Source organism: Oncorhynchus masou, unplaced genomic scaffold, assembly GCF_036934945.1.
Source record: "Oncorhynchus masou masou isolate Uvic2021 unplaced genomic scaffold, UVic_Omas_1.1 unplaced_scaffold_1429, whole genome shotgun sequence".
Lineage (NCBI taxonomy): Eukaryota > Metazoa > Chordata > Actinopteri > Salmoniformes > Salmonidae > Oncorhynchus > Oncorhynchus masou.
The window spans coordinates 57557-74124 of NW_027004249.1; the positions used below are offsets into that span (position 1 = coordinate 57557).

Sequence of the window (16568 nt, forward strand, 5' to 3'; positions counted from 1 at the left end):
GTATGGAGATTAAGATAATGGCAGCAGCTAGGACTACTAACTGTTAAACTGCAGTATGGGGAGATTAAGATAATGGCAGCAGCTAGGACTACTAACTGTTAAACTGCAGTATGGGGAGATTAAGATAATGGCAGCAGCTAGGACTACTAACTGTTAAACTGCAGTATGGAGAGATTAAGATATTGCTTAGGATAATATAGAGAAATCGTAATTGCGTCTTTTTGTAGGCACTCACTCCGCCATGGTTTGTTGGACAAAACCTATGGGAAAATGAGAAATAAGGTCTGTGGTAAACAAAGGCTCAGGAGATCGTACGTTTTGTTCTATGAGATCATCTTCACCAGCTAATATCACTTCTTGTGAATTTTGAAGCATTTATGTATTAAAAAAACACACAACATTAAGTTGAATAAAGGTCATGTTAACTGACTGATATTATATCATAGAACACAACATATAAGACCTCCTAAGCGTGTGTTAACCTTAGACCTTATTTTCTGCCTTTATTCCAAAACCCCATTCTTTCCTTATTCATTTTCCCGATAGGAACGTCTGGACGAACCAGAGGCAAATCATTTCCTGTTGTTTGGACTACAAGCTGGGGAGCTCTATAGGAGACGAATGCTAATGGGAGTAGTGGGAAATATAACATTAGATATATCTATACTGCCATGATATAAACACTTCAAAAAGCAATTATAGAAACTAAGCATTTGCAAGCATATGTGTTGTTGATTCTGAAATTGTTTTAATCCCATTGAATTAAAGCATAAATATATAAAATGTACAAACACGCTTAAAATATAGATTCTCCACAACGTTTGATCTTTAAAATATTCCTGTAGGGTAAACTAATAAGAATATTGCCATAGAAAACCCTGTCTGTATGTCATCCTGTCTGTACTGTACTAATAACATAGTCACATGCCATCACTATGGTGGGGACAGCTCTGACAGAAAACATCCATATAGTAGAAAGAACAAACAAAACCAAAATGATTGAAGAAGTGCATTACTGTAGAAAATAAAAGAAAGGATTTTCTTGTTAAGTCCAAAGGATCAGCCTTCCTCTTCTTCACTCATCTTCACTTCTGCTCTCCTCAGACTGATTCTGCAGAGGAAGACAACACTATGAGGTCATCAACAGTGGACCTGCTGGGATGAGACTTCACCAGACCACAGGAATTAACAACCTAACAACCAACTCTAGAATAGCTCAGAGAACAAAGATAAGAGAGAAGAGGAGAGAGAAGCATAACTTACCTTTTCCTCCTGAACTGCAGAAGAGCAGAGAAAGAGAGAAAGAAAGAGAAATGGAGAGAGAAACACAGAGAGAAAGAAAGAGAGAGAGATGAGTGGAGATAGAGAGAAAGACACATGGAGAGATAAACATGGAGAGAAAGAAAGAGAGAGAGAGAAAGAGATGGAGAGAAACATGGAGAGAAAGAAAGAGAGACATGCGTGGAGAGAGAGAGAAAAAAGAGTCACGAAGAGAGAGAGAAACATGGGGATGGAGAGAGACATGGAGAGAGAGAGAAACATGGGGATGGAGAGAGACATGGAGAGAGAGAAACATGGGGATGGAGAGAGACATGATGAGAGAGAGAAACATGGGGATGGAGAGAGAGAGAAACATGGGGATGGAGAGAGACATGGAGAGAGAGAGAAACATGGGGATGGAGAGAGAGAGAAACATGGGGATGGAGAGAGAGAGAAACATGGGGATGGAGAGAGAGAGAAGCATGGGGATGGAGAGAGACATGGAGAGAGAGAGAAACATGGGGATGGAGAGAGAGAGAAACATGGGGTTGGAGAGAGACATGAAGAGAGAGAGAACCATGGGGATGGAGAGAGACATGAAGAGAGAGAGAAACATGGGGATGGAGAGAGAGAGAAACATGGGGATGGAGAGAGACATGAAGAGAGAGAAACATGGGGATGGAGAGAGACATGGAGAGAGAGAGAAACATGGGGATGCAGAGAGACATGATGAGAGAGAGAAACATGGGGATGGAGAGAGACATGAAGAGAGAGAGAAACATGGGGATGGAGAGAGACATGGAGAGAGAGAAGCTTCGGGATGGAGAGAGAGATAAACATGGGGATGGAGAGAGACATGGAGAGAGAGAAGCTTCGGGATGGAGAGAGAGATAAACATGGGGATGGAGAGAGACATGGAGAGAGAGAGAAACATGGGGATGGAGAGAGACATGAAGAGAGAGAGAAACATGGGGATGGAGAGAGAGAAAACATGGGGATGGAGAGAGAGAGAAACATGGGGATGGAGAGAGAGAGAAACATGGGGATGGAGAGAGAGAGAAACATGGGGATGGAGAGAGAGAAGCATGGGGATGGAGAGAGACATGGAGAGAGAGAAAACATGGGGATGGAGAGAGAGAAAACATGGGGATGGAGACATGATGAGAGAGAGAGACATGGAGAGAGAGAGAAACATGGGGTTGGAGAGAGACATGGAGAGAGAAACATGGGGATGGAGAGAGACATGAAGAGAGAGAAACATGGGGATGGAGAGAGACATGAAGAGAGAGAGAAACATGGGGATGGAGAGAGAGAGAAACATGGGGATGGAGAGAGAGAGAAACATGGGGATGGAGAGAGAGAGAAACATGGGGATGGAGAGAGAGAGAAACATGGGGATGGAGAGAGAGAGAAACATGGGGATGGAGAGAGAGAGAAACATGGGGATGGAGAGAGAGAGAAACATGGGGATGGAGAGAGACATGAAGAGAGAGAGAAACATGGGGATGGAGAGAGAGAGAAACATGGGGATGGAGAGAGAGAGAAGCATGGGGATGGAGAGAGACATGATGAGAGAGAGAAACATGGGGATGGAGAGAGAGAAGAAGCATGGGGATGGAGAGAGACATGATGAGAGAGAGAAACATGGGGATGGAGATGAAGAGAGAGAGAAACATGGGGATGGAGAGAGACATGATGAGAGAGAGAAACATGGGGATGGAGAGAGAGAAAACATGGGGATGGAGAGAGACATGAAGAGAGAGAGAAACATGGGGATGGAGAGAGAGAGAAACATGGGGATGGAGAGAGAGAGAAACATGGGGATGGAGAGAGACATGGAGAGAGAGAGAAACATGGGGATGGAGAGAGACATGAAGAGAGAGAGAAACATGGGGATGGAGAGAGACATGAAGAGAGAGAGAAACATGGGGATGGAGAGAGAGAAGCATGGGGATGGAGAGAGAGAAGCATGGGGATGGAGAGAGAGAAACATGGGGATGGAGAGAGAGAGAAACATGGGGATGGAGAGAGACATGATGAGAGAGAGAAACATGGGGATGGAGAGAGAGAGAAACATGGGGATGGAGAGAGACATGATGAGAGAGAGAAACATGGGGATGGAGAGAGAGAGAAGCATGGGGATGGAGAGAGACATGAAGAGAGAGAGAAACATGGGGATGGAGAGAGAGAAACATGGGGATGGAGAGAGAGAAACATGGGGATGGAGAGAGACATGATGGAGAGAGAAACATGGGGATGAGAGAGAGAGAAGCATGGGGATGGAGAGAGAGAAACATGGGGATGGAGAGAGAGAAACATGGGGATGGAGAGAGACATGATGAGAGAGAGAAACATGGGGATGGAGAGAGAGAAGAAACATGGAGATGGAGAGAGACATGGAGAGAGAGAGAAACATGGGGATGGAGAGAGAGAGAAACATGGGGATGGAGAGAGACATGATGAGAGAGAGAAACATGGGGATGGAGAGAGAGAGAAACATGGAGATGGAGAGAGACATGGAGAGAGAGAGAAACATGGGGATGGAGAGAGAGAGAAACATGGGGATGGAGAGAGACATGGAGAGAGAGAGAGAAACATGGGGATGGAGAGAGACATGATGAGAGAGAGAAACATGGGGATGGAGAGAGACATGATGAGAGAGAGAAACATGGGGATGGAGAGAGACATGATGAGAGAGAGAAACATGGGGATGGAGAGACATGATGAGAGAGAGAAACATGGGGATGAGAGAGAGACATGATGAGAGAGAGAGAGAAACAAGGGGATGGAGAGAGACATGGAGAGAGAGAGAAACATGGGGATGGAGAGAGAGAGAAACATGGGGATGGAGAGAGACATGATGAGAGAGAGAAACATGGGGATGGAGAGAGACATGATGAGAGAGAGAAACATGGGGATGGAGAGACATGATGAGAGAGAGAAACATGGGGATGAGAGAGAGACATGATGAGAGAGAGAGAGAACAAGGGGATGGAGAGAGACATGGAGAGAGAGAAAACATGGGGATGGAGAGAGACATGGAGAGAGAGAGAAACATGGGGATGGAGAGAGACATGGAGAGAGAGAAAAACATGGGGATGGAGAGAGAGAGAAACATGGGGATGGAGAGAGACATGATGAGAGAGAGAAACATGGGGATGGAGAGAGACATGATGAGAGAGAGAAACATGGGGATGGAGAGAGACATGCAGAGAGAGAAGCATGGGGATGGAGAGAGACATGCAGAGAGAGAAGCATGGGGATGGAGAGAGACATGAAGAGAGAGAGAAACATGGGGATGGAGAGAGAGAGAAACATGGGGATGAAGAGAGAGAGAAACATGGGAATGGAGAGAGAAACATGGGGATGGAGAGAGACATGATGAGAGAGAGAAACATGGGGATGGAGAGAGAGAGAAACATGGGAATGGAGAGAGAGAGAAACATGGGAATGGAGAGAGAAAAACATGGGGATGGAGAGAGAGAGAAACATGGGAATGGAGAGAGAGAAACATGGGGATGGAGAGAGAGAGAAGCATGGGGATGGAGAGAGACATGGAGAGAGAGAGAAACATGGGGATGGAGAGAGACATGAAGAGAGAGAGAAACATGGGGATGGAGAGAGAGAAACATGGGGATGGAGAGAGAGAGAAACATGGGGATGGAGAGAGAGAGAAACATGGGAATGGAGAGAGAGAGAAACATGGGGATGGAGAGAGAGAGAAACATGGGGATGGAGAGAGAGAGAGACATGGAGAGAGAGAGAAACATGGGGATGGAGAGAGATATGAAGAGAGAGAAACATGGGGATGTAGAGAGACATGGAGAGAGAGAGAAACATGGGGATGCAGAGAGACATGATGAGAGAGAGAAACATGGGGATGGAGAGAGAGAGAAACATGGGGATGGAGAGAGACATGATGAGAGAGAGAAACATGGGGATGGAGAGAGAGAGAAACATGGGGATGGAGAGAGAGAGAGACACATGGGAATGGAGAGAGAGAGAAACATGGGGATGGAGAGAGAGAGAAACATGGGGATGGAGAGAGACATGAAGAGAGAGAGAAACATGGGGATGGAGAGAGAGAAACATGGGGATGGAGAGAGAGAGAAACATGGGGATGGAGAGAGAGAGAAACATGGGGATGGAGAGAGAGAGAAACATGGGGATGGAGAGAGAGAGAAGCATGGGGATGGAGAGAGACATGGAGAGAGAGAGAAACATGGGGATGGAGAGAGAGAAGCATGGGTTTGGAGACATGATGAGAGAGAGAGACATGGGGTTGGAGAGAGACATGAAGAGAGAGAGAAACATGGGGATGGAGAGAGACATGAAGAGAGAGAGAAACATGGGGATGGAGAGAGACATGAAGAGAGAGAGAAACATGGGGATGGAGAGAGAGAGAAACATGGGGATGGAGAGAGAGAGAAACATGGGGATGGAGAGAGAGAGAAACATGGGAATGGAGAGAGACATGAAGAGAGAGAGAAACATGGGGATGGAGAGAGACATGATGAGAGAGAGAAACATGGGGATGGAGAGAGAGAGAAGCATGGGGATGGAGAGAGACATGATGAGAGAGAGAAACATGGGGGGGGATGGAGAGAGAGAGAAACATGGGAATGGAGAGAGACATGAAGAGAGAGAGAAACATGGGGATGGAGAGAGACATGATGAGAGAGAGAAACATGATGAGAGAGAGAGAGAAACAAGGGGATGGAGAGAGACATGGAGAGAGAGAGAAACATGGGGATGGAGAGAGAGAGAAACATGGGGATGGAGAGAGACATGATGAGAGAGAGAAACATGGGGATGGAGAGAGACATGATGAGAGAGAGAAACATGGGGATGGAGAGACATGATGAGAGAGAGAAACATGGGGATGAGAGAGAGACATGATGAGAGAGAGAGAAACAAGGGAATGGAGAGAGACATGGAGAGAGAGAGAAACATGGGGATGGAGAGAGACATGGAGAGAGAGAGAAACATGGGGATGGAGAGAGACATGAAGAGAGAGAGAAACATGGGGATGGAGAGAGACATGATGAGAGAGAAAAACATGGGGATGGAGAGAGAGAGAAACATGGGGATGGAGAGAGAGAGAAACATGGGGATGGAGAGAGACATGATGAGAGAGAGAAACATGGGGATGGAGAGAGACATGAAGAGAGAGAGAAACATGGGGATGGAGAGAGAGAGAGACATGGAGAGAGAGAGAAACATGGGGATGGAGAGAGATATGATGAGAGAGAGAAACATGGGGATGGAGAGAGAGAGAAACATGGGGATGGAGAGAGACATGATGAGAGAGAGAAACATGGGGATGGAGAGAGAGAGAAACATGGGGATGGAGAGAGAGAGAGACACATGGGAATGGAGAGAGAGAGAAACATGGGGATGGAGAGAGAGAGAAACATGGGGATGGAGAGACATGAAGAGAGAGAGAAACATGGGGATGGAGAGAGAGAGAAACATGGGGATGGAGAGAGACATGATGAGAGAGAGAAACATGGGGATGGAGAGAGACATGAAGAGAGAGAGAAACATGGGGATGGAGAGAGAGAGAAACATGGGGATGGAGAGAGAGAGAAACATGGGGATGGAGAGAGAGAGAAACATGGGGATGGAGAGAGAGAGAAACATGGGGATGGAGAGAGAGAGAAGCATGGGGATGGAGAGAGACATGGAGAGAGAGAGAAACATGGGGATGGAGAGAGACATGCAGAGAGAGAGAAAACATGGGGATGGAGAGAGACATGGAGAGAGAGAGAAACATGGGGATGGAGAGAGAGAAACATGGGGATGGAGAGAGAGAGAAACATGGGGATGGAGAGAGAGAGAAGCATGGGGATGGAGAGAGACATGGAGAGAGAGAGAAACATGGGGATGGAGAGAGACATGATGAGAGAGAGAAACATGGGGATGGAGAGAGACATGATGAGAGAGAGAAACATGGGGATGGAGAGAGACATGATGAGAGAGAGAAACATGGGGATGGAGAGACATGATGAGAGAGAGAAACATGGGGATGAGAGAGAGACATGATGAGAGAGAGAGAGAAACAAGGGGATGGAGAGAGACATGGAGAGAGAGAAAAACATGGGGATGGAGAGAGAGAGAAACATGGGAATGGAGAGAGAGAAACATGGGGATGGAGAGAGAGAGAAGCATGGGGATGGAGAGAGACATGGAGAGAGAGAGAAACATGGGGATGGAGAGAGACATGAAGAGAGAGAAAACATGGGGATGGAGAGAGAGAGAAACATGGGGATGGAGAGAGAGAGAAACATGGGAATGGAGAGAGAGAGAAACATGGGGATGGAGAGAGAGAAACATGGGGATGGAGAGAGAGAGAGACATGGAGAGAGAGAAACATGGGGATGGAGAGAGATATGATGAGAGAGAGAAACATGGGGATGGAGAGAGAGAGAAACATGGGGATGGAGAGAGACATGATGAGAGAGAGAAACATGGGGATGGAGAGAGAGAGAAACATGGGGATGGAGAGAGAGAGAGACACATGGGAATGGAGAGAGAGAGAGACACATGGGGATGGAGAGAGAGAGAAACATGGGGATGGAGAGACATGAAGAGAGAGAGAAACATGGGGATGGAGAGAGAGAGAAACATGGGGATGGAGAGAGACATGATGAGAGAGAGAAACATGGGGATGGAGAGAGACATGAAGAGAGAGAGAAACATGGGGATGGAGAGAGAGAGAAACATGGGGATGGAGAGAGATATGAAGAGAGAGAAACATGGGGATGTAGAGAGACATGGAGAGAGAGAGAAACATGGGGATGCAGAGAGACATGATGAGAGAGAGAAACATGGGGATGGAGAGAGAGAAACATGGGGATGGAGAGAGACATGATGAGAGAGAGAAACATGGGGATGGAGAGAGAGAGAAACATGGGGATGGAGAGAGAGAGACATGGGAATGGAGAGAGAGAGAAACATGGGGATGGAGAGAGAGAAACATGGGGATGGAGAGAGACATGAAGAGAGAGAGAAACATGGGGATGGAGAGAGAGAAACATGGGGATGGAGAGAGAGAAAACATGGGGATGGAGAGAGAGAAACATGGGGATGGAGAGAGAGAGAAACATGGGGATGGAGAGAGAGAGAAGCATGGGGATGGAGAGAGACATGGAGAGAGAGAGAAACATGGGGATGGAGAGAGAGAGAAACATGGGGATGGAGACATGATGAGAGAGAGAGACATGGAGAGAGAGAGAAACATGGGGTTGGAGAGAGACATGAAGAGAGAGAGAAACATGGGGATGGAGAGAGACATGAAGAGAGAGAAACATGGGGATGGAGAGAGACATGAAGAGAGAGAGAAACATGGGGATGGAGAGAGAGAGAAACATGGGGATGGAGAGAGAGAGAAACATGGGGATGGAGAGAGAGAGAAACATGGGAATGGAGAGAGACATGAAGAGAGAGAAACATGGGGATGGAGAGAGACATGATGAGAGAGAGAAACATGGGGATGGAGAGAGAGAGAAGCATGGGGATGGAGAGAGACATGATGAGAGAGAGAAACATGGGGATGGAGAGAGAGAGAAACAGGGGGATGGAGAGAGAGAGAAACATGGGGATGGAGAGAGAGAAAACATGGGGATGGAGAGAGAGAAAACATGGGGATGGAGAGAGAGAGAAACATGGGGATGGAGAGAGAGAGAAACATGGGGATGGAGAGAGAGAGAAACATGGGGATGGAGAGAGAGAGAAACATGGGGATGGAGAGAGAGAAACATGGGGATGGAGAGAGAGAAAACATGGGGATAGAGAGAGAGAGAAACATGGGGATGGAGAGAGAGAAAGCATGGGGATGGAGAGAGACATGGAGAGAGAGAGAAACATGGGGATGGAGAGAGAGAGAAACATGGGGATGGAGAGAGACATGGAGAGAGAGAGAAACATGGGGATGGAGAGAGAGAGAAACATGGGGATGGAGAGAGACATGATGAGAGAGAGAAACATGGGGATGGAGAGAGAGAGAAACATGGGGATGGAGAGAGAGAAACATGGGGATGGAGAGAGACATGATGAGAGAGAGAAACATGGGGATGGAGAGAGAGAGAAGCATGGGGATGGAGAGAGAGAGAAACATGGGGATGGAGAGAGAGAGAAACATGGGGATGGAGAGAGACATGATGAGAGAGAGAAACATGGGGATGGAGAGAGAGAAACATGGAGATGGAGAGAGACATGGAGAGAGAGAGAAACATGGGGATGGAGAGAGACATGGAGAGAGAAACATGGGGATGGAGAGAGACATGGAGAGAGAGAGAAACATGGGGATGGAGAGAGACATGATGAGAGAGAGAAACATGGGGATGGAGAGAGACATGATGAGAGAGAGAAACATGGGGATGGAGAGAGACATGATGAGAGAGAGAAACATGGGGATGGAGAGAGACATGATGAGAGAGAGAAACATGGGGATGGAGAGACATGATGAGAGAGAGAAACATGGGGATGAGAGAGAGACATGATGAGAGAGAGAGAGAAACAAGGGGATGGAGAGAGACATGGAGAGAGAGAGAAACATGGGGATGGAGAGAGAGAGAAACATGGGGATGGAGAGAGACATGATGAGAGAGAGAAACATGGGGATGGAGAGAGACATGATGAGAGAGAGAAACATGGGGATGGAGAGACATGATGAGAGAGAGAAACATGGGGATGAGAGAGAGACATGATGAGAGAGAGAGAGAAACAAGGGAATGGAGAGAGACATGGCAATGTAAACACATGTTTCCCATGCCAATAAAGCCCCTTGAATTGAATTGAATTGAATTGAGAAACATGGGGATGGAGAGAGAGAGAAACATGGGGATGGAGAGAGACATGATGAGAGAGAGAAACATGGGGATGGAGAGAGACATGAAGAGAGAGAGAAACATGGGGATGGAGAGAGACATGATGAGAGAGAGAAACATGGGGATGGAGAGAGACATGGAGAGAGAGAAAAACATGGGGATGGAGAGAGAGAGAAACATGGGGATGGAGAGAGAGAGAAACATGGGGATGGAGAGAGACATGATGAGAGAGAGAAACATGGGGATGGAGAGAGACATGAAGAGAGAGAGAAACATGGGGATGGAGAGAGACATGATGAGAGAGAAAAACATGGGGATGGAGAGAGAGAGAAACATGGGGATGGAGAGAGAGAGAAACATGGGGATGGAGAGAGACATGATGAGAGAGAGAAACATGGGGATGGAGAGAGACATGAAGAGAGAGAGAAACATGGGGATGGAGAGAGACATGATGAGAGAGAGAAACATGGGGATGGAGAGAGACATGCAGAGAGAGAAGCATGGGGATGGAGAGAGACATGAAGAGAGAGAGAAACATGGGGATGGAGAGAGACATGAAGAGAGAGAAGCATGGGGATGGAGAGAGACATGAAGAGAGAGAGAAACATGGGGATGGAGAGAGAGAGAAACATGGGGATGGAGAGAGAGAAACATGGGAATGGAGAGAGAGAGAAACATGGGGATGGAGAGAGACATGATGAGAGAGAGAAACATGGGGATGGAGAGAGAGAAACATGGGAATGGAGAGAGAGAAACATGGGAATGGAGAGAGAGAAAAACATGGGGATAGAGAGAGAGAGAAACATGGGAATGGAGAGAGAGAGAAACATGGGGATGGAGAGAGAGAGAAACATGGGGATGGAGAGAGACATGGAGAGAGAGAGAAACATGGGGATGGAGAGAGACATGGAGAGAGAGAGAAACTTGGGGATGGAGAGAGAGAGAAACATGGGGATGGAGAGAGAGAGAAACATGGGAATGGAGAGAGAGAAACATGGGGATGGAGAGAGAGAGAAACATGGGGATGGAGAGAGAGAGAGACATGGAGAGAGAGAGAAACATGGGGATGGAGAGAGATATGATGAGAGAGAGAAACATGGGGATGGAGAGAGAGAAAACATGGGGATGGAGAGAGACATGATGAGAGAGAGAAACATGGGGATGGAGAGAGAGAGAAACATGGGGATGGAGAGAGAGAGAACATGGGAATGGAGAGAGAGAGAAACATGGGGATGGAGAGAGAGAAACATGGGGATGGAGAGACATGAAGAGAGAGAGAAACATGGGGATGGAGAGAGAAAAACATGGGGATGGAGAGAGACATGATGAGAGAGAGAAACATGGGGATGGAGAGAGACATGAAGAGAGAGAAAACATGGGGATGGAGAGAGAGAGAAACATGGGGATGGAGAGAGAGAGAAACATGGGGATGGAGAGAGAGAAAACATGGGGATGGAGAGAGAGAGAAACATGGGGATGGAGAGAGAGAAACATGGGGATGGAGAGAGACATGGAGAGAGAGAGAAACATGGGGATGGAGAGAGACATGGAGAGAGAGAGAAACATGGGGATGGAGAGAGACATGGAGAGAGAGAGAAACATGGGGATGGAGAGAGAGAGAAACATGGGGATGCAGAGAGAGACATGGGGATGGAGAGAGAGAAAGCATGGGGATGGAGAGAGACATGGAGAGAGAGAGAAACATGGGGATGGAGAGAGACATGATGAGAGAGAGAAACATGGGGATGGAGAGAGACATGATGAGAGAGAGAAACATGGGGATGGAGAGAGACATGAAGAGAGAGAGAAACATGGGGATGGAGAGACATGATGAGAGAGAGAAACATGGGGATGAGAGAGAGACATGATGAGAGAGAGAGAAACAAGGGGATGGAGAGAGACATGGAGAGAGAGAAAAACATGGGGATGGAGAGAGAGAGAAACATGGGAATGGAGAGAGAGAAACATGGGGATGGAGAGAGAGAGAAGCATGGGGATGGAGAGAGACATGGAGAGAGAGAGAAACATGGGGATGGAGAGAGACATGAAGAGAGAGAGAAACATGGGGATGGAGAGAGAGAGAAACATGGGGATGGAGAGAGAGAGAAACATGGGAATGGAGAGAGAGAGAAACATGGGGATGGAGAGAGAGAGAAACATGGGGATGGAGAGAGAGAGAGACATGGAGAGAGAGAAAACATGGGGATGGAGAGAGATATGATGAGAGAGAGAAACATGGGGATAGAGAGAGAGAGAAACAGGGGGATGGAGAGAGACATGATGAGAGAGAGAAACATGGGGATGGAGAGAGAGAAACATGGGGATGGAGAGAGAGAGAGACACATGGGAATGGAGAGAGAGAGAGACACATGGGGATGGAGAGAGAGAGAAACATGGGGATGGAGAGACATGAAGAGAGAGAGAAACATGGGGATGGAGAGAGAGAAGCATGGGGATGGAGAGAGACATGATGAGAGAGAGAAACATGGGGATGGAGAGAGACATGAAGAGAGAGAGAAACATGGGGATGGAGAGAGAGAGAAACATGGGGATGGAGAGAGAGAAACATGGGGATGGAGAGAGAGAAAACATGGGGATGGAGAGAGAGAAACATGGGGATGGAGAGAGAGAGAAGCATGGGGATGGAGAGAGACATGGAGAGAGAGAGAAACATGGGGATGGAGAGAGACATGCAGAGAGAGAGAAACATGGGGATGGAGAGAGACATGGAGAGAGAGAGAAACATGGGGATGGAGAGAGAGAGAAACATGGGGATGGAGAGAGAGAGAAACATGGGGATGGAGAGAGAGAGAAGCATGGGGATGGAGAGAGACATGGAGAGAGAGAGAAACATGAGGATGGAGAGAGACATGATGAGAGAGAGAAACATGGGGATGGAGAGAGACATGATGAGAGAGAGAAAACATGGGGATGGAGAGAGACATGATGAGAGAGAGAAACATGGGGATGGAGAGACATGATGAGAGAGAGAAACATGGGGATGAGAGAGAGACATGATGAGAGAGAGAGAGAAACAAGGGGATGGAGAGAGACATGGAGAGAGAGAGAAACATGGGGATGGAGAGAGAGAGAAACATGGGGATGGAGAGAGACATGATGAGAGAGAGAAACATGGGGATGGAGAGAGAGAGAAACATGGGGATGGAGAGAGAGAGAAAAACATGGGGATGGAGAGAGACATGATGAGAGAGAAACATGGGGATGGAGAGACATGATGAGAGAGAGAAACATGGGGATGAGAGAGAGACATGATGAGAGAGAGAGAGAAACAAGGGGATGGAGAGAGACATGGAGAGAGAGAGAAACATGGGGATGGAGAGAGACATGGAGAGAGAGAGAAACATGGGGATGGAGAGAGACATGGAGAGAGAGAAAAACATGGGGATGAAGAGAGAGAGAAACATGGGGATGGAGAGAGACATGATGAGAGAGAAAAACATGGGGATGGAGAGAGAGAGAAACATGGGGATGGAGAGAGACATGATGAGAGAGAAAAACATGGGGATGGAGAGAGAGAGAAACATGGGGATGGAGAGAGACATGATGAGAGAGAGAAACATGGGGATGGAGAGAGACATGAAGAGAGAGAGAAACATGGGGATGGAGAGAGACATGATGAGAGAGAGAAACATGGGGATGAGAGAGACATGATGAGAGAGAGAAACATGGGGATGGAGAGAGACATGCAGAGAGAGAAGCATGGGGATGGAGAAAGACATGAAGAGAGAGAGAAACATGGGGATGGAGAGAGACATGCAGAGAGAGAAGCATGGGGATGGAGAGAGACATGAAGAGAGAGAGAAACATGGGGATGGAGAGAGAGAGAAACATGGGGATGGAGAGAGAGAGAAACATGGGAATGGAGAGAGAGAGAAACATGGGGATGGAGAGAGACATGATGAGAGAGAGAAACATGGGGATGGAGAGAGAGAGAAAACATGGGAATGGAGAGAGAGAGAAACATGGGAATGGAGAGAGAGAAAAACATGGGGATGGAGAGAGAGAGAAACATGGGAATGGAGAGAGAAAACATGGGGATGGAGAGAGAGAGAAGCATGGGGATGGAGAGAGACATGGAGAGAGAGAGAAACATGGGGATGGAGAGAGACATGAAGAGAGAGAGAAAAACATGGGGATGGAGAGAGACATGATGAGAGAGAGAAACATGGGGATGGAGAGAGAGAGAAACATGGGGATGGAGAGAGAGAAACATGGGGATGGAGAGAGAGAAACATGGGGATGGAGAGAGAGAGAAACATGGGGATGGAGAGAGAGAGAAACATGGGAATGGAGAGAGAGAGAAACATGGGGATGGAGAGAGAGAGAAACATGGGGATGGAGAGAGAGAGAGACATGGAGAGAGAGAGAAACATGGGGATGGAGAGAAATATGAAGAGAGAGAAACATGGGGATGTAGAGAGACATGGAGAGAGAGAGAAACATGGGGATGCAGAGAGACATGATGAGAGAGAGAAACATGGGGATGGAGAGAGAGAGAAACATGGGGATGGAGAGAGAGAGAGACACATGGGAATGGAGAGAGAGAGAAACATGGGGATGGAGAGAGAGAGAAACATGGGGATGGAGAGAGACATGAAGAGAGAGAGAAACATGGGGATGGAGAGAGAGAGAAACATGGGGATGGAGAGAGACATGATGAGAGAGAGAAACATGGGGATGGAGAGAGAGAGAAACATGGGGATGGAGAGAGAGAGAAACATGGGGATGGAGAGAGACATGGAGAGAGAGAGAAACATGGGGATGGAGAGAGAGAGAAACATGGGGATGGAGAGAGAGAGAAGCATGGGGATGGAGAGAGACATGGAGAGAGAGAGAAACATGGGGATGGAGAGAGACATGCAGAGAGAGAGAAACATGGGGATGGAGAGAGACATGGAGAGAGAGAGAAACATGGGGATGGAGAGAGAGAAACATGGGGATGGAGAGAGAGAGAAACATGGGGATGGAGAGAGAGAAAACATGGGGATGGAGAGAGACATGGAGAGAGAGAGAAACATGGGGATGGAGAGAGACATGCAGAGAGAGAGAGAAACATGGGGATGGAGAGAGAGAGAAACATGGGGATGGAGAGAGAGAGACACATGGGGATGGAGAGAGACATGGAGAGAGAGAGAAACATGGGGATGGAGAGAGAGAGAAACATGGGGATGGAGAGAGAGAGAAACATGGGGATGGAGACATGAAGAGAGAAACATGGGGATGGAGAGAGACATGGAGAGAGAGAGAAACATGGGGATGGAGAGAGAGAGACACATGGGGATGGAGACATGAAGAGAGAGAGAGAAACATGGGGATGGAGAGAGATGGAGAGTGGGAAAGAGAGACATTGAGAGTCTTCTGTGAGTGTAATGTATACTGATAATTTGTATTTTTTATTTCACTTTTGTTTATTATCTACCTCACTTGCTTTGTCAATGTTGACATAAACTCAGCAAAAAAAGGAACGTCCTCTCACTGTCAACTGGGAATATTTTCAGCAAACATGTGTAAATATTTGTATGAACATAACAATATTCAACATATATTCCAGGTCGCAGTTGTAAATGAGAACTTGTTGTCAACTAGCCTACCTGGTTAAATAAAGGTGAAATAAAATAAAAAAAACAACTGAGACATAAACTGAACAAGTTCCACAGACATGTGACTAATAATCAAAAGTAACAGTCAGAATCTGGTGTGGCCACCAGCTGCATTAAGTACTGAAGTGAATCTCCTCCTCATGGACTGCACGAGATTTGCCAGGTTTTCCTGTGAGATGTTATCCCACTCTTCCACCAAGGCACCTGCAAGTGCCCAGACATTTTTGGGGGGAATGGCCCAAACCCTCACCCTCCGATTCAACAGTTCCCAGACGTGCTGGGATTGAGATCCGGGCTGTTCGCTGGCTATGCCAGCTTCTCTCAGCCTATTGAGGACAGTCTGAGCACTGATGGAGGGATTGTGCGTTCCTGGTATAACTCGGTGTCCCGCAGGTGTGATGTTCGGATGTACCGATCCTGTGCAGGTGTTGTTACACGTGGTCTGCCACTGCGAGGACGATCAGCTGTCCGTCCTGTCTCCCTGTAGCGCTATCTTAGGTGTCTCACATGGGACATTGCAATTTATTGTCCTGGCCACATCTGCAGTCCTCATGCCTCCTTGCAGCATGCCTACGGTTGGTGTTTTTGAGAGTCAGTAGAAAGGCCTCTTTAGTGTCATAACTTTTCATAACTGTGACCTTAATTGCCTACCGTCTGTAAGCTGTAAGTGTCTTAACTACCGTTCCACAGGTGCATGTTCATTAATTGTTTATGGTTCATTGAACAAACATGGGAAACAGTGTTTAAACCCTTTACACTGAAGATCTGTGACGCTATTTGGAGTTTTACGAATTATCTTTGAAAGATAGGGTCCTTTTGCTGAGTTTGTTTCCCATGCCAATAAAGCCCTTGAATT

At 47.2% G+C, this 16568-nt stretch overlaps 1 protein-coding gene across 1 annotated transcript in view; it reads right to left on the minus strand.

Annotated features, from left to right (window-relative positions):
- Positions 1-726: 726 nt before the first annotated feature.
- The window catches only part of LOC135530813 (probable global transcription activator SNF2L2), a 65473-nt gene continuing 49631 nt past the window's right edge, over positions 727-16568 (minus strand). The window contains exon 8 of the mRNA XM_064958988.1: positions 727-1111. Coding sequence (XP_064815060.1) covers positions 1076-1111 — 36 coding nt within the window. The 3' untranslated portion in view covers positions 727-1075. The remainder of the gene's footprint in view (positions 1112-16568) is intronic.